General features: G+C 45.0%; 1 protein-coding gene across 1 annotated transcript in view; it reads left to right on the top strand.

Moving 5' to 3' along the window:
- The first annotated feature begins 6,409 nt into the window (after nucleotides 1-6,409).
- Nucleotides 6,410-18,538, top strand: part of hecw2b (HECT, C2 and WW domain containing E3 ubiquitin protein ligase 2b) — a 38,263-nt gene continuing 26,134 nt past the window's right edge. The window contains exons 1-3 of the mRNA XM_012823383.3: nucleotides 6,410-6,861; nucleotides 17,578-17,685; nucleotides 17,972-18,066. Coding sequence (XP_012678837.1) covers nucleotides 6,504-6,861; nucleotides 17,578-17,685; nucleotides 17,972-18,066 — 561 coding nt within the window. The 5' untranslated portion in view covers nucleotides 6,410-6,503. The remainder of the gene's footprint in view (nucleotides 6,862-17,577; nucleotides 17,686-17,971; nucleotides 18,067-18,538) is intronic.

Raw genomic sequence — 18,538 nt, 5'->3', positions numbered from 1 at the left:
GGGGGTCAAAAGTCAGGGTATACCACAGCTTCTCAACCTGGATTTTGTATTCACTGCAACCCCTATGCTCTGTGTGCTATCAGGCACGCCATAGCCTGGTCACAGTTTAACGATTTACCACATACTGCATTCCTTTAGTATCTGGTTGCTTGCTTCAGCCTTTCCCCCTTTGTCAAAGAGAGAGCCACAGGATGTTTGTGATTTCCAGGTGCAAATGTACAACCCCAAATCAGAAAAAGTTGAGACGGTATGTTAAATTTAAATTAAAACTGAAAACAGTGATTTGTAAATTCTCTTTGACCTGTATTAAATTGATAACAATACAACAGAACATAATTTGATGTTTTACCTCATGAATTTCATTGTTTTTTAAAAATAAACACTTAATTCAATTTCGATTCTTGCAACATATTTCAAAAAAAGTTAGGACAATAAAGCATTTATCACTTTGTAATGTTGCCAATCCTTTTCACAACACTTAAAAGATGTTTAGGGACTGAAGATGCCAAGTGAGGAAGTGTTTCAGGTGTAACTTTGTCCCATTCTACCTGCAAACATGTCTTAAGGTGTACAACGGTATGTTGTCGCATTTTGTGTTCCAAAATTCGCCACACATTCTCTATTGGGGTAAAGTCAGGACTGCAGGCAGGCCAGTCCAGCCATGCATTTGAAATGTGTGCAGAAATCTGGTTTTGCATTGTCTTGTTGAAATATGCATGGGCTTCCCTGGAAAGGATGTATTCTTAAAGGCAACATATGCTGCTCCAAAATCTCTATGTACTTTTCGGCATTAATGGTGCCATCACAGAAGTGTACGTTACCTTTGCCAAGGGCACTGACACAACCCCATACCATGACAGACCCTGGCTTTTGGACATTTGTGGTGTTTGGCCAGGGGGTCAAAAGTCAGGGTATACCACAGCTTCTCAACCTGGATTTTGTATTCACTGCAACCCCTATGCTCTGTGTGCTATCAGGCACGCCATAGCCTGGTCACAGTTTAACGATTTACCACATACTGCATTCCTTTAGTATCTGGTTGCTTGCTTCAGCCTTTCCCCCTTTGTCAAAGAGAGAGCCACAGGATGTTTGTGATTTCCAGGTGCAAATGTACAACCCCAAATCAGAAAAAGTTGAGACGGTATGTTAAATTTAAATTAAAACTGAAAACAGTGATTTGTAAATTCTCTTTGACCTGTATTAAATTGATAACAATACAACAGAACATAATTTGATGTTTTACCTCATGAATTTCATTGTTTTTTAAAAATAAACACTTAATTCAATTTCGATTCTTGCAACATATTTCAAAAAAAGTTAGGACAATAAAGCATTTATCACTTTGTAATGTTGCCAATCCTTTTCACAACACTTAAAAGATGTTTAGGGACTGAAGATGCCAAGTGAGGAAGTGTTTCAGGTGTAACTTTGTCCCATTCTACCTGCAAACATGTCTTAAGGTGTACAACGGTATGTTGTCGCATTTTGTGTTCCAAAATTCGCCACACATTCTCTATTGGGGTAAAGTCAGGACTGCAGGCAGGCCAGTCCAGCCATGCATTTGAAATGTGTGCAGAAATCTGGTTTTGCATTGTCTTGTTGAAATATGCATGGGCTTCCCTGGAAAGGATGTATTCTTAAAGGCAACATATGCTGCTCCAAAATCTCTATGTACTTTTCGGCATTAATGGTGCCATCACAGAAGTGTACGTTACCTTTGCCAAGGGCACTGACACAACCCCATACCATGACAGACCCTGGCTTTTGGACTTTGCTGTTAACAGTCTGGATGGTCCTTTTCTTCTTTGGTCCGGAGCACACGGTGTCCATTTCTTCCAAAAAAGACCTGAAATACTGATTCGTCTGACCACAATACACATTTCCACTGTGTGATGGTCCATCCCAGATGCCTCCGAGCCCAGAGAAGTCGACGGCGCTTCTGGACACGGTTAACATAAGGCTTCCTTTTGGCACAGTAAAGTTTTAACTGCCATTTGTAGATGTAACAACGTATTGTAGTGCTTGACAAAGGTTTGCCAAAGTGGTTATATCGCTTATAGATGAATGACGTTTCTTGATGCAGTGTCGTCTGAGGGATCGGAGATCATGGCTATTCAGCCTAGGCTTGCGCCCTTTACGCACTGAAATTCCTCCAGATTCCTTGTATCTTTTAATTATGTTATGCACCGTGGAGGGTAAAATATCCAAATCCCTTCCTATCTTTCTTTGAGAAACATTGTTTTTAAACATTTCAATTATTTGCTCATGCATTTGTTGGCAAACTGGCGTTCCTCTGCCCATCTTTGCTCCTAAAGGACTAGGCCTTTCCTGGATGATGCTTTTGTATCAAATCATGATAACAATGACCTGTTGACATCACTTGTTTCAAATCACATCATTATTTAATTATTCTACCTCATTACTACCCCTAAATTGAACCCGTCACAACTTTTTTTGGAATGTGTTGCAGGCCTGAATGGCAGGAATGGATGTATATTTAAAAATCAAATGAAATTGACTAGACAAAACATGAAATATCTTGTGTTCATACTGTCTGCAATGAAATACAAGTCATGGTAAATTTATAAATCACTGCTTTCTTTTTTTATTTGCATTTTCCACACGTCCCAACTTTTTCTGATTTGGGGTTGTATATGAATGTAACATATTCATGCTTGGTCTTGAATTTATGTGGGCAGCAGTCTGATCATGGTTTCATTGCAATCAATTGCAAAAGTACCTGCCACACTTGTAGAATTTGACTAGCTCATTGTAACCTCTGATTGGGCATTCCCGGTCTCCACACGTAGCGACCCCGGGTCAAGTGAGTTTTACAACCAGACAGAATATGTTTCGGTGAGCCAGCACCCATACACAACTTGTAGCACTTGTCTTCACCCACCCACTTACTGAAGTTTTGTAGAGTTTGGAGGACATCATAAGTGATCCATTGGTGAACCTATCTCTCCAACTGGAGGAATGTCTGCCAGTAACACAAGTTCCACATGTCAACATGTACCTGTTGAAGATGCTCCTCAAGGTCCTTTCTTTCAACTCCCAAACATCCTCTTTTCTCTTGAGTAAATTAAGACTTCACAAACTTAAATGGATCATTGTAGAATGCAGCCCTAGCTTGTTCTTCTTCTTTCTTCGACCGAAGAGCTTCACTCTCTTCTACTCCGTCTACTTTTCATTTCTGCCTGCAGTACACTAATACCTTCTCTCTATTACCCATCTGCTCATTTCCATTGCTTCCTCAGCTGCCTCCTCTCTCGAATCAGCCTTTCTATTTCAACCTGTCCTCTTGATTTGGCTTGACCTTGCTTTTTCTTCATAGCTGTCTGACAAACACCATATCTTCCATGCCATAATTATAGATGACCCTGCCCATGCGATGCCATTGACTCTAAGCTGTACCCTTCAGAATTCCTTTTAAATCATCATTGATGCAACTCCATTCCTTGACTTCAGAAGCCCCTGGCTATCTAACTTTTGGATTCTGTCCACTGCATGTTTCCTTCCTAGTCTGCTTGATTTGTTCCTGCTGTTCACCAGCTGCACGATATCCACCATTCTGTCCAAGTGTGCCAGGTCCTCCTTCAACTGTAGTAAGGAAATTGATATCCTGGACTATCCTGGACTTCAACCAACTGACTTGAGCTACTTCTTAACAAATAGTGTTCAATGTGGGACCTTTCAGTTTCCTTCCTCCATTCACTATACAAACCTGAAGAGCTTTCCCCTTTGGCAGTGTATTGTTCACCACACATTAATGGCAAACCGATACTTCAATCAACTTTATTTAATGAAGAGGACATTTTCTTTATTCCAGATGAATCGTTAATAGTTTATTGATGACTCAGACTTCGACTCAGGTACTGGGGACCCGACTCGGACTCTTTGGTCACCTGAACATTAGGGAATCGAGACTCGACTCGGACTGGAGGTTTAGTGACTCCGACACTGACAATGCTTAACAGCAACAACAATGTTATATACTGAATAACATTGACAGCTATAGCACCTTTGCTGTATTTGATTTGGCCATATGCCTTTGCTGTTGACTCTGTCCTAATAATTAAATGATATTCCAGACGTACTGTACATGTATAAACATAGTTGGGATATCTCAGTGTAGTGAGGTTTATTCTTGTACTGTTTCTATTCTAGTGCTGTTGTGTGTGTGTGTGTGTGTGTGTGTGTGTGTGTGTGTGTGTGTGTGTGTGTGTGTGTTTGTTTGGGGGTCTGAGCAGGTCATTAGCCTGGCTGCACTTGATGTGATTCTCCCCCATCCTGATATGGCGCCGACAGCTACAGTGTGATCTAATTCAAGATTATCTTGGGAGACACCAATATCTGTTTTTGGGAAAGCAGGACTGAGGGAAGGGTGGAGAAAAAGAGACGCACAGATAAATGGATAGATTAGGGATAGGTAAATGGACTGATGATGCCTGTGTAGATCGATAGATAAATACATACAGTAGATAGATAGATGAATGGATAGATGAATGACTGGATGGGGGTGCTATACATACTGTGCTACGTGTGAAAGCGATCTCTCAGGGCGAGGGAAATTAAAGGCAAGACAGAAAGTGTGTGTGTGTGTGTGTGTGTGTGTGTGTGTGTGTGAGGGGTTGTTTACAGCTGGAGTAGGCAGCAAGCCTAGGCCCCTCGTGATTAAGTGCAGTAATACCAAAGCTCCCCTCCTCCCTCCCTTCTCTCCCTCTGCCTGTCCCTCCCTCCAATGAGATTAAAATTCCTCCACAACAGGAAATGGAGGCGAGTCAGAGATGTCATTTCCTCTCTGTCCACCTCACGCTGCTCTGCAATTGACATCTCACAGATTTTTTCATTACGTTTTTTTGTAATTCAGTAGCTATCATCACTACTAACTATCATCATAAATCATCATCACTAGCATCATCATCATCATAAATCATCATCACTAGCATCATCATCATCATTGTTGTTGTCATCATCATTTTAGCAACAGTCATTCTAATGTCAGTGTCAGTATTACCTGTATAGAGCATATATTTCCCCTTAGTGTATCTATGAGGTTAACTGTTTACATTTTATTTACGTATCTCTTTGTGAACTATCATTGGGTATGAGGAAGGTGTTATACATATAAAGGTTGTCACTGTACACCACCAGTGCTGCTTATGTAGTTATATAGCTTTGACCAAATGGTGCCTGTCTGTGTAATTATCCTAACTACAAAAATAAAATGAGATGATGTGTGAAGGACACTGAAGCAGTTGGAGATCTTGAACCAAGCCCTCATTAGACAGCCTGATGGAGGTCAAGTTATACTGCTGCCGCCATCTGGTTTAACTAAGCATGGTCACTTCAGGTTGACTTTAAGGCTTCAGTGAATTGTCTATCACGACCCTGTCTGTCTGTCTGTCTGTCTGATTGATTCCCATTGTTCTTTGTTATTGCCAGTAGTATTGATGACTCCCAATCCCACCCTGGACTCCCTGTGTCACCCACTCACTCACCCTCTTTCTCTCTCGTTCTTTCTCCCTCTCTCTGCAGGTGTCAGTCCTTCCCTCTGCTTCTCCTCTGACTGCCACCCACCCCAACCGGAGTGTAGACCCAGCGTCGAAGTCCAACCATCCCAAACACCAAACAACCATTGGGAACCTCCCCTCTTCCCGCCTCAGGACCTTACCAGAGAAGACACACTCTCTTTTTTCCACACATTTTTTCCGTTCCCTTCATCTCTCTTCTCCCTGATGAATGTGAGAAGACACTGGGGTATTCTGTAGCTGTTTCCTAGCTCCAGGACACAAGCATGATGGTTTTGTATTTGTTACGTCAACGCTGGCTCACAGTGCACAGATATGGCACCATGGGGCTGTAGTGGTGCGGTTGGTGTGTGAAGATTTGGGAACTCCCAGGATTTTCGCCTCAGTACTTGGCAAGGTGTTGTTGGCAGGCTACCTGTCTTTGTGGAGAAACTGGCGGGGAGAAACCACCTTCAGAGAATGTGTGCGCTGTGAACACAACTCAAAACAGGAAATACATCATCACAGTTTCCTGGGGAAGGTGCAGGTGGACCGCGCCCCGTCCGTCAGTGGGATTGGATGAATCCCATCAGATTGGACGCCTCGTGAGTACGTGATTGGGCGTGGCGGAGGGAGCGTTAAATGCCAGAGGTGGTCCGGAGGGACGGGAGAGGAGGAGGACCCTCTGACAGGCCAGCAACACCCAATTCCTGAAAAGGAGGCAGGAGGCTCTACTTCCCCCTCTACCCCCCTCCCCTTAACCCCTAACCCCCCCCCCTCCCCTTTTCATACCTTCCTTCTCGTCTATCGTCCCACCCGGCCTCCACCATTCGCCCCTCCCTCGCCACGGCGGTCCTCCCCCCCCGCCCCCGCCCCCACCCCACCTCCTCCTCCAACCCCCACTCCCCTCACCATTCCCACTCCCCTCACCATTCCCACCCTCACCCACACCCGCACCCCCACCACACGCACCACCCCCCTCCTTCTGTCATGACCACCACCGCCCGCGAGCACCTGCTGGTGGTGCGCCGGCGCAGCCCCCACATGCGCTACACCCTCAGCCCCGAGAACCTCCGCACCCTCTCCGTCCAGGGTGGAGGCAGTGGTGGCGGAGTAGGAGGGGGGCTGAGCGGAGGGGCTGGAGGTTCACGCTCGGGCACAGGTGACGCCGCACCCCTGGGGCTGCAGCGGGCCAACAGTGACACGGACCTGGTGACGTCGGAGAGCCGCTCCTCGCTGACGGCGTCCACCTACCAGTTCACACTGGGCCGCGGCCAGAACCTGGTCATCTCCTGGGACATCAAGGAGGAAGTGGACGCCACCGACTGGATCGGGCTCTACCAAATCGGTGGGTGTGAGACAAGCAGCAGCAACCCTGTGTGTTTCAGCGCCAATGTCACAGTGAAAAGTAACCAGATCACCGTTCACCATTTTGCTCAGGCCTCAGAGCCTACCTGTCAGATTGAAGTATTGGAGCCAGTCAGTGTGGACAGGGAAGTCCTGTATGAACCGTGTGGGGTTAGGAGGGGGAACACAGCGAGGGGTTGGGGGGACTGTAATGCTTATATTGTGGAGTGTGACTTCAGTGTCCATATTTTAGTGGAATGGGCACTTATAGCTGATTATCATTATCATTATTACATTATAATTTCCCTGGCCGCTGCTTCATAAGATAGAGTACAAAATCCAATAATCAGCTGAAAGACCAATTTGCTTTGACTGACTAGAACTCCAAGTGTCATATTTGGTAATTATCAAATTCAAATTCCTTCTGATTCTTAGGGGGACACACATGATGGCATGCTAATCTGAATATTTTAAATAAAGAGAGCTTGGGCATGTTTAAGAGTTGCGTGAAGTGATAAACCAGATTACTAAGATCCTCCAACTTGGATTTCTTGAAGCTACCTTTAAGACCAGTAGGTGCTCTAAGACAAGAAGCTTTGATTGACAGCCTGTTAGGGGCTGTCAGGAGATGGTTGGCTGGTGATGAAGCTGCCCAGTTGGGAGGACATAAGTGAGAGTGATATAATGGGACAGGTGTTTAAATGAGGAGAGACTTGTTAATGGTCTCTTCATTTACACTGATATTTCTGGACCAAGGTCCATTTTGTTACCGCCCAGAGTGCATGAAAGGGGGGGGAGGGAGAGAGAGAGAGTAAAGGGGGTTAGAGATGGATCTCCATTTTGACGCTTGGTGGAGCTGAAAACAGCCAGGCTGTGACCTGTGAAGCTGTCAGCATGTGTGTGCGTGTGTGTCTGTGTGTCTGTGTGTGAGTGTGGGGGGTGTCTGGGTGAAAGAGAGAGAGAGTGAACAAGAGGGACAGAGAGAAGGAGAGAAAAGTGAAAGAAAGAAAAAAAGCTGAGTCAGCTGTGCATTGGTGCGGAGACACTGTGTCATTGGCTGCCTTTTATCTCTCTCTCTCTCCGTCTCTTTACTCAATCCCTCTCTTTCACTCTCACACTGTCCCCACTCCCTCCCTCGCTCTTGCTCTCACTCACTCACTCACTCACTCACAGTGAAGGTCATCCCTAATTACTTAGCTCTGTTGCTAGGCCCTGAGTACTTATGATTCCCATAGCCACAATGAAAGGTGTGTGTGTGTGTGTGTGTGTGTGTTTGTGTGAGAGAGAGAGGGACACAGAGAGAGTAAAGTTGGGGATAGGACGAGTCAAGCAGGGCTACAAACAATAACAAATCTGATTTATGTTACCGTTAGTCCTGCAGGGCTGACTAGGCAGGATGCAGTGGAGTAGCCATGGTAAAAATAGTCCCTCAAACCGGACTCTGAGACACAGAGCCAGCTGTCTCGCTCATATTTTACCTTCACTTAGCCAATGACTTTGGATGTGAGCCTCCTGACTGGCATGCAACAAACAAACAAACCACAGAGTGTCACATTTCCGTGACGGGAATGTGCTTGCTATGGCAGCGAAACTTGTGTAATGTAACTTGACTTTGTTTGTTTATTGGTGTACTGATAAACACCTATTTAATCCTATTTTCCAGAGAAGCAGCGTAGGTGGTGTACTTTGCCAGTGGCCCAGTCTTTCCAGGGTTACTTTACTAAATTGAAGAAAGTCTGAGGTTATGAAGACCTTAAACTGACATTACACAGTGTAAGGTAACAGGTGGCTTCCGTCTCCACTACCATTTTTTAGTTTATTGGAGGTAGAACAGTGCTTTTGCTTGACAACATCAGCATTGCTTGTGTTGAACTCTACACAAGTTGGCCTTCAGCTAAAGTAGAGTGGATCGGATGGGGATGTTTATTTTGTGTGAACTGTGAGCATGCAGAGTAAGAGGATGGATCCAATAACACGGCAGTCATGTAGCTAACCACCATTACTTAAACTACTAGTACTACTACCCCTGCTATTATTGGTATCTGAAGGTTCCTCTGGTAGTGGGGTCTTTAGCCAGACAGGGCAGTGACACGCTGCCTATGGAGAGTGATTTTCCACAGAAAGCCAGTCCATCCTCATACTTGAGGCAGCTCCACATTGATCCCGGCAGGGAGGGCAAAGTCCTGAGACAGGTTCTCCAGAGACCGTTCACCTCCGCCACCGCCACCGCTCCCACCTACAATCCAAAGCCTGCGCTCCTAGCCCATTATTGATCCCTGAGGTCGGACTGGGATTCCTTTACTGGCAGCTGGGCTCCGTCTGCCCCGTGAGGCTTTCTGGAGGGGCTGATAGATGACCCCTTATGGCTGATGACTTGCCATTCAGCAAGTGGGCCAGAAATGCTCTCCACCGCTGGTTGTTCATTAATTAAAGTAGGCTTATATGAAGGGACCTGATGGATGTGTGCATGTGTGTGGTGGTGTGTGGTTGTGTGTGAGGTGGATGGTTACATTGAAGAGGTTACTTACATATGTTGGTATGTGTGTGTATGTAGGTGTCTGTGAGCTGCTTGCTTGTGTGTGTGTGGGAGGCTTGTGTTTTTGTCTGTATCCAGTTGGCGTTGGCATGACCCTGGAAGCTAAATGATGATTATTTTGGTGCCTGTGTGTGTGAGAGAGAAAAATAGTGATGGAGAGAAAGTAAGTGTTACGGTTCTGGGTTGGCATTATCTTAGTTTCATGATTTGGGATGTTTGTTTACTTGCTTGGTTAGCTATGTGCTCTTTTGTTTATTAACTTAGTCATGTGCTTCTGTTGCCTTGTCTCTACCGCCGCCAGTGTTTCTTGTGTAACACATCCCCTTTGTTACTTCCTGACTCTTTATTTTATGCTATCATTGGTCCCAACTGTCTCTTGTTGCCTTGTTGTCTGTGTATTTCTTTAGTTCATTGTTTGTCAGTGTTCATGTTTGGTTTCACGCGGTCTCACTGCACCATTCCTGTTTGTACCTACCTGCGAGTAAGTAAAGATTCCCCTTTGTGTTTAAATTAAGTAAAGATTCCCCTTTGTGTTTAAATTAAGTAAAGATTCCCCTTTGTGTTTAAATGTTTATCTATGTGTCGTGCATTTGGGTCCAGCTCTACTACAGCAGCATGACAGATTGACAGGCCATAAATCATGGACCCAGCCGAGAAGCTAATGGACCATCTGCCTTTTTCAGGGACTCATTTTGGTGTGGGCAGAGAGAAACGTTTCTTGGCAAGGAACATGCCTTTTTGAATTTACTTGACACCATTTAGAGGCGAGACCCTACGTTCACCCAGGAGATTGCCTTTGCTAGGTGGGAGCTGTTTTCCCACCATGTAAATTCCAGGTGGGTTACTCCTGCCCCGTCTTCCTATGCCGCTCTTCCTGTCATGCCTGTCCCCAGTCGGCTAGCACCTGGCCTGCTAGCCCCCTGCCTAGTAGAGCTCCTGAGTTGGCTAGCCCCTGGTCTGCTAGCTCCTTGCCTGATCCAGTTCCCAAGTTGGCTAGCCTCCAGCCGGCACCCCAGGTGGTTAGGCTGGGCCAGCTTCGCCTTCGGCCAGCTTCTCAGTCTGCTAGCCTAAAGCCTACTGAGACCCAGTCAACCTCCCAGACGACCAGCCAGACAGCCTCCAGCCTGATTCATCAGTGCTCCAGGTTACCACTCTCTCCAGCCCAGCGGCTCCTGAACCAGGGATGCCAGCTCTGGATACGGATGCCGTGGGTCTCACTACACCAGACCCGAATCTAGAAGGGAGAATTTTTGCAGCAGGGTTCCCAGCTTTAGTTCCAATTACTAGTGCCTGCCCCTCTTTTTCCATTTCCATTTCGGGTGAACTCGGGTAGCTTTTAGAAGGTTCCCCAGAAGAAAGCGTGGCTCTGAACAATGTTGTTGCACTTCGGACATCAGCAGCCCAGTCTGGAGGTCCCGCTGCCTGATGTCTTGCCTGTACCAGAGTTGGCCGACACCCTCCCTGTTTATGAGTCTGTTTGCAAATCAACTGATGCACTGTCCCTGAGATGGTTCCTGTCCCCAAGGGGGTTCCTGTTTCCATGTTGGTTCCTGATCCTGAGTTGGCCTGTTTCAGAGTTGGTTCCACATTTCGCTGATGCCATGTCGGTTCCTGGGTCGGCTGATGCCCAGCTTGTTCCTGAGTCTGTTCATTCGTCGACCCTGCCTGGGTTCCAAAGGGTCTCTGCATTCGTCTGAGTCCTGCCTCCTGGTCGTCGACCTAAATGGCCCCCTGCGGAGTTCCGTCTTCAGCATCGTCCCCACATGTCTGCCCTGCCTCCAGGCCATCCTCTTAAGCATCCCCGTCTATCTGCTCTTCTTCTGGGGCGTCCCTCTGAGTGGCCCCCTCTGTCATTCCTTCCTCTGGATCGTCCTCTTGACCCCACCCGCCTAACTTTGTTTCTTGTGTCATTGTTCACGCCCCTATTGTTACCTCCTGTTTCCTTAGTTTATTGTACTGTGGTCCCACCTGTCTAATGTTAGGACGGTGTATTTAAGCCCATGTGTTCTTTTTCAGTTCTTTATCTGTCAATGTTCTTGTTAGGTTTACCCAGTCTCACTGCACTTGCCCCGTTTTTACCTACCTGTGAACAAGTAAAGCTTACCCCTTTTGTTTCAAAGTTTGCCTATACAGTTATACTATATAGTTGTGCATTTGGGTCCAGCTCTACTGCAGCAGTGTGATAGAGAGGAAGTGTGTGTGTGTGTGTCTGTGTGTTTGTGTGTGTGTGTGTGTGTGTGTGTGTGTGTGTGTGTGTGTGTGTGTGTGTGTTTGTGTGTGCGCCTCTGGAAATTCTGGTCCCCAGGTCCCCACTGTCCTCTGATTGATTTGGCTACTTTGTCCTGTGACATGCCGCGGTGAGTTGTGGCTTGTTGCTGCGGCGTCCGTACAGATGAGCGTTGTCACTCTATTATGTAGGGTTAAATCAGGGGCTGTGAATCACAGAGGACAAGGCTAGTGACAATCAGAATATCAACGGAAAAATCGCCTTTTCATCTCTCACCCCAACCAAGGTTGGGAGAAACCTGGGCGTGATGATTGATGTCAGCTATCCTTCTCAGACCATGTTGTGTTTGTGTCCCGGTTGTGCCGCTTTGCACTATACAACATATAAAAAATCAGGCCCTTCCTGACTCAGTACGTCACCCAACTTTTGGCACAGGCCATGGCTTTCTCTCGCCTTGACCACTGCAATGCCCCTGTAGCGGGTTTCCCAGCATGCACAGTGAAATCCTTATCCAGAATATGGCGACGCGTCTTGTTTTTCGATCAACCCAAAAGGGCACGTCACTCCACTGCTCATCGACCTCCACTAGCTGCCCATGGCCGCTCGGATCGACTTCTTCAGGTCACTATTGCTTGCCTGCAGAGTGATGTCTGGGTCTGCACCCGTCTACTTGAACTCAGTCATACAGGCTTGTGCTCCTTCTCGTCCACTGTGTTCCTCCGAGGAACGCCGTCTTGGGTTTCCATCCCTACACACAAGGCATTCTCAGTCCAGACTGTTGTCATTTGCAGTTACCTGATGGTGAAACAAGCTTCTAAATGCTATCAGGGCAGGGGAGTCCCTCTCTGATAGAGAAATGCGAATGTGTCCTCAAAAATCTCCTGAAGGCTCATCTGTTCTGAGATCACCTCCTCTCCTAACACCTCTAACACCCTGACATGCCTAACTCACACTTACTGTGCACTTCTTTATCTGATCTACCCTGACATGCCTAACTCACACTTACTGTGCACTTCTTTATCTGATCTCCTTGTACATTGTCTAGATTTAGTACTTTTCATACAGCAAATGCAGCTCAAAGTGCTTTACATACCAACAAAAAATACAAAATAAGAATGTATAAACCACACAACAATAAACATAGATGAACCACTCAATCCAAGGGGCATAAAATAAGGAAGATCACATAAGTAAAAGTATTTAGCTAATAATATATATTAAAAAGGAATGTTTTTAGTTGCCGTTTAAAAATACCCACTTCGCTCACCTCTCTAATGCTTTTTAGGTATAGTGTCCCAAAGTTTAGGTGCGTATTGGATGAAGGCGGCTGCCTTCTTGACTTTCGGAATGTTTAACAGATTTGCTGTAGAGGACCTAAAGGCTCGTGAACGGACATAAAACAACAGGGACTCAGTGATGGAAGTGGTGTGACGCGCAGAAGGACTTTAAAGTCTATTCTAAGCGATGCAAAGAGCCAGTGCAGTGTAGCTAGAACAGGAGCAACTTGCCCTCTCTTCTGTTTTGTTTTCATTAAAAGTCTAGCAGCAGACTTCTGCATTAGCTGTAGTTTCCTATTTTACTTTTATGGAAGGCCAGTAAACAAAGCATTACAGTCGTCCATTCTACATGAAATGAAGGCATGGATGAGCTTCTTAGCATCCTGTTGAGTTAAAAACAGCAATATCTTTTAGATCACCTTGCTTATGTGTGATTTGAAACTTAAATCATGGTCTAATTTAATTACACTCAAACTTGTTACTTCCACTTTATTTTGATGACCCAGATTTCTTAGCCTCTTAGAAAGTGCTTCTAGTTAAGCTTTAGGGACAACTAAGACTATTTCTGTCTTGTCTTCATTGAATTAAAAAAAATGAATGCTCAGTCATTGATTACTTTTGGACAAATAAGTGGTCGGGGAGCTGAAGGCATGCATGTTATTTGACTCAACGAAAATGTATAGTTATGTATCAGCATAGCTATGAAAGTTATTATTGTGTTTTCTGATGATATTACTCACAGTAACATATATAATAAGAAAATAAGGCTACCAAGACCGCTTTCTTGTGCAACAACACAAGTTACGTCATATTTCATGTTCTCAAAGGCTAACATAAATGGTGTATGCAGTTGGTGCATCTTCTGTATCATTCGTGACAAAAACAGAAAAATACATCTTTATGAAGTCTGGTAGTGATTGTTTAGCACACCTGGACATGAAAACTGTTAGGTGAAAATTCACTCTAGTTACCTCAGGACTCCGGAGCTGCATATAAGTATATTTATTAGACAAACAACAATTGCAATCGGGGTCACTCCCAGCACAAGGCTGAAAATGAAGCAATGATAAACACATCGCACAAGGTTTATATAGACAGAAGTTTAGCGTTCAGTAGGGATAACCACGTGGTGGATTTCTGACGCTCGAGGCAAGGATGGAAGTTTTGCACAAGATTGAAAGAAGCACAGTTCGTCCCTTCTTATCACTTCTGGTCTAAACATGCTCTTGTACATATGCAGACTAAGTGGCACCTAATAATCTTAGTTACACACACGCACACATTTGGAAATTATCTCCATCAAAGACGAGTGTTGTCATGCACTAATTGCCAAGGTCTCATTTTTAGCCACTTGCTGTGCCATTTAGTTGCTGCTGTGCAGTTTATTCAAAATTATATCTATGCAAAGGTTCCTCTGCATATACTTAGACAGACTTAAAACAGAGTGTTAATTGCAGGATAAATGTAAAGCTGTTCGTATTGTTAATGCTGAGGAATGTATAATTCACAAGATGCATACCTTTCTCAGTTTAGCACAGGCTCGTTGGAGCTTGTTAACACTCACCTCGATCATCTCACGGGACTTCTTCACACGTTCTTCCTGTAGCTGTTAATGCTCTGCATCTGCATAGTAGTTAGGAACGAACATTCAGACTCAGTCTTGTCCTGTAAGAAAGTAAAAATGCATCTTTCGTTTAATAGGCCCTCTCAGAACGCTCTGATGGATTGGGTTCAACAGCCACTTATTTCAATGAGGTCCTGGCAGGGGGGTGAAGGAAGTCAAGCGGTCTTGGCTTCAGGCCGTTCTCTTGATCGACCCGTGGACTGTAAAACAGAGGGCGCCTGTTTGGCACTGCCAGAAAGCCAATATTTACCACCTGGAGAAAAATAGACCAGGTGCCATGGCATTTCCTTTACCCCTGATTTGTTGGTTTCAGTTGCAGGTGGGGTTTGTGCGAGGTTTCCCTGGTTTTCTGACTGAAATGTTCTTCTTTATAGCAGACATATGTGTTTAAGCAGTAGGATGACAGACCATTTGTAGCATGTCACTGTAGAATAACACTAATAACATACTTAGTAACTTATTACAGAGGTTGTAGTCAAAGTCTGTTTATGTACAGTAAGTGAAATTATTTTCCCATGCACCAAAGTAAGCACTAAGCATTTGTTCTAATGTAGAACAATCTGTTCCATAAAATGCCTCTGTAGGGCTATTTAGCTTTTATGCAGACTAACATGACTCTAGTTGCATTCTCCTGCAGGAAAGAGCCTTTCATTATTCAATCCAAGGGCTCAGCAGCCAGCTGTTTTAACATGGTTTACTGACATTCTCGACACGCACTGTTCTTTGAGTGCTCCATTGCCCGCTTATTGGAAAAAACAATGTAATTACTTGTATCCAACGTGGGTGGCTCCCTTGGCATAATGTAAAGAGGCAGAATACCCACAGATTTGCAGGGACTCCCTATAGTGTTTGAGTGTAATGTGTTGACAATCAGGTTTTCATCATGCATCGCATTGCATTACTGCATCATGTTTTCATGTTAAGTGAATCATTTTCTTATATGGCTTTTTTGTCTAAGTTCTTTTGGGTGTATACATTCTCTGTCTTCCATACTGTGCCATGATCAGTAGCATATTATTGTTCTTGTTGCTATAGCGAAGGCCTAAAAGCATCCTGTCAGCAACCCCCCAACCCCCAACCTTACATGGCCAGCAAGAGAGCTAATTCACTTATCCCATGATATGGAACACTTGTTGGCTAAAATCTGGCTTTGTTATGGATTTAAGGGTACCTCCTGTTGGTGCACCAATGCTATATCATGTTACCTAGGAGCTTAAGTGTTCTCACTTATTCTGTGTATAAATTATGCATTAAAATTACTTATGCAGGCCCCATCCTCAGTGCTCTCCTGCCATAATGGCTAATTTGCTGGATTCAGTTTCCTTTATAGAAACATATCAGAGGCAGGGAAAGAGGAAGGTGGATGCAGTCTCTCTCTCTCTCTCTCCCTCTCTCTCTGCCTCTCTCTATCTATCTCTCTCTCTCTCTCTCTCTCTCTGTCTCTGTCTGTCTCTCTCGCTAGCGCTCTCATCTGTGTGTTTGTGTGTGTGTGTGTGTGTGTGTTTGTGTGTGTGTGAGAGAGAGAGAAACCTGAGTGGAGTTAATGGACTGATCAAAGTGGAACACACAAGTACAACCCCCCCCCTCCCCACACACACACACACACACACACACACACTTCAAACAGTGGGATATTGGGTCTCTGAGCTGAACGTGACATGTATTGATCCCATAAAGAGACTCTATATCCTCCTTGAGCAGAGGCTAATAGAAGAGCTCATCACCAAACACACCCAGTGGTCAGTATTTCACCATTTCTGTTTATTAACATGTTCATTAGCATATTCTGTTCACATGTGGCAGAGGTTTATTGATAGGCCTAATCAATATATTTGTCTCAAGCACATACGTGGAATAACCATTTATTTCTGCCATTTCGAGTAGCTTTAGTTTTCATCATCGTTGTTAGTAATTTTAAGTCTAGTAGTAGATTTTTTTTACAAATAATTTCAATCAGACAGTGTCCTTTCTAATCAAGGTGAGAGACAGGAAGTAAAAGAGGAGGAGGAGAGGAGAGAGACAGGGTGAGTAGGAGGAGGAGAGGGAGGGGGACGCGGAGAGGGTTGAAGGAGTCGAGGAGAGCAGAACAGATGGGCATCTGCAGGTGGCTTGTTTCACCATGGGGAAGTAGAGCAGAGATCTTTAAGGACAGGCAAAACTGACTCAGGAACCCAGTATTTTATATATAGCCCCAGAGAGAGAGAGCGATGATTCAGTTTGGCCATCTGTCACCTCCATAACTTTTACACCTCAGACCTCTCACGGCCTCTCTCCCTCCACTACATTTGTGTCTCCCCCTGTGTGATCTCTCCAGTTCACCTGACTGACTGCGGAGCCTCTCGTCGAGTCGGGGTGGTTTAGTTTGATCTTCCTTGACAAATCTGGGTCTCCTTGGCTTTCATCTCTTTTAAGATTGAAACCTAGTCGGCTCCATCGCATGCTAATTATAAGTTCTTTTAGGTCTATTTCGGCTGTTTCCCGGCACATTGACTCAGTGCCGTTGAGGCAGATTTGGTGCTGTTGCTTTGAGTCAGAGCCTTGATGAGCGGCCTGTACTGTTCCATTTATTCAGTGTCAAAACTGCTTTATTTATATCTGTCCATCCAAACACACAGTTACAGAGAGTGATTATGGACTCTCAGCAGCAACATTAGTTCAAGTGACAGAGATGTTCTTGAGCATTGTGCAGCCACAAAAAAATAAAACCTACTTACACATGAATGCCTCTGAGGCCTAATGAAAGAGTTGGAGCTCATGCTTGACTTGTATGCTCACACACACACACACGCACACACACACACACACACAGACACAGAAGACAACTGAATTTGACAAACACTGAGGCACAAACACACACACACACACACCCACACACACTCACACTCACAGACAGACAGACAGACAGACAGACAGACAGATACACACAGGCACTCAGGCACAGACGGTGAACTGGACCTGTGTTTTGTGGAACAAACATGGACACAGACATTGACAAACCGCACACAAACCCACAGCGACTGTCCGCTCACACGGGCTGTGTTGTGTTTCCTCAGATGAGACGTGCCCTGCTAATGTATGGGACTCGAAGAACCGCGGGGTGAACGGCACTCAGAGGGGGCAGATCGTCTGGAGACTGGAGTCTGGGCCCTACTTCATGGAGCGTGAGTGACACACACACACACACATACACACTCAGAGAAAACTAAATACATAGGACTTTCTTACTCATTCATGTAAACATAGACACTCTCACTGGGACTAAATGTTTTATACACTTGCACACACACACACATAGCGTATGTTCCAATGTTATGTTACATTCCCTACAGATTGCTCCACCATAAAGAGAGACACTTCACATACATTTTATAGTAGTAAAGTAGTAATGTTTTTCATCATATCATAAAAAAACCTAAAATATCCTTTGTTGTGTGTTGGCTCTCTTAGCCGAGACTAAGATCTGCTTTAAATACTACCATGGAGTCAGTGGAGCCCTGAGAGCAACTACGCCCTGCATTACAGTCAAGAGCCCTGGACTTCCAGTGAGTACTGTGTGTGTGTGTGTGTGTGTGTGTGTGTGTGTGTGTGTGTGTGTGTGTTAGAGAGAGAGAGAGAGAGAGAGAGAGAGAGAGAGAACGTGAGAGAGAGAGAGAGAGAGAGAGAGAGCACATATGTCTGAGCAGGTGTGTTTTTTTGCATTTGCATGCTGGGGATGTATTCACATTTGGAAAATGTTGAGCTTTGCAAGCTCCAGTGCCATATTCTATACTGCAGTGGCAGAGACAGCCTGAACAGTGTCTACTGGGAATATGTGGGGAGGGTGTGGGAGGTAATGCTCAAATTGTCACATTGCAGTTTAAGAAAACACATGCAAATAGACAAAACACAAACAAGATGAAGAAAACATCTTCATCAATTTGACAACACACGTGCAGCATTTAGAAAACGCGCTGCACATTCCGACAACACATCACACTACAGACATGAGCTGCAAATACACATAACACAACACTT

This window comes from Clupea harengus, chromosome 21 (genome assembly GCF_900700415.2).
Source record: "Clupea harengus chromosome 21, Ch_v2.0.2, whole genome shotgun sequence".
In the NCBI taxonomy this organism is placed as follows: domain Eukaryota; kingdom Metazoa; phylum Chordata; class Actinopteri; order Clupeiformes; family Clupeidae; genus Clupea; species Clupea harengus.
This window is presented reverse-complemented; position numbering and strand designations above follow the sequence as displayed.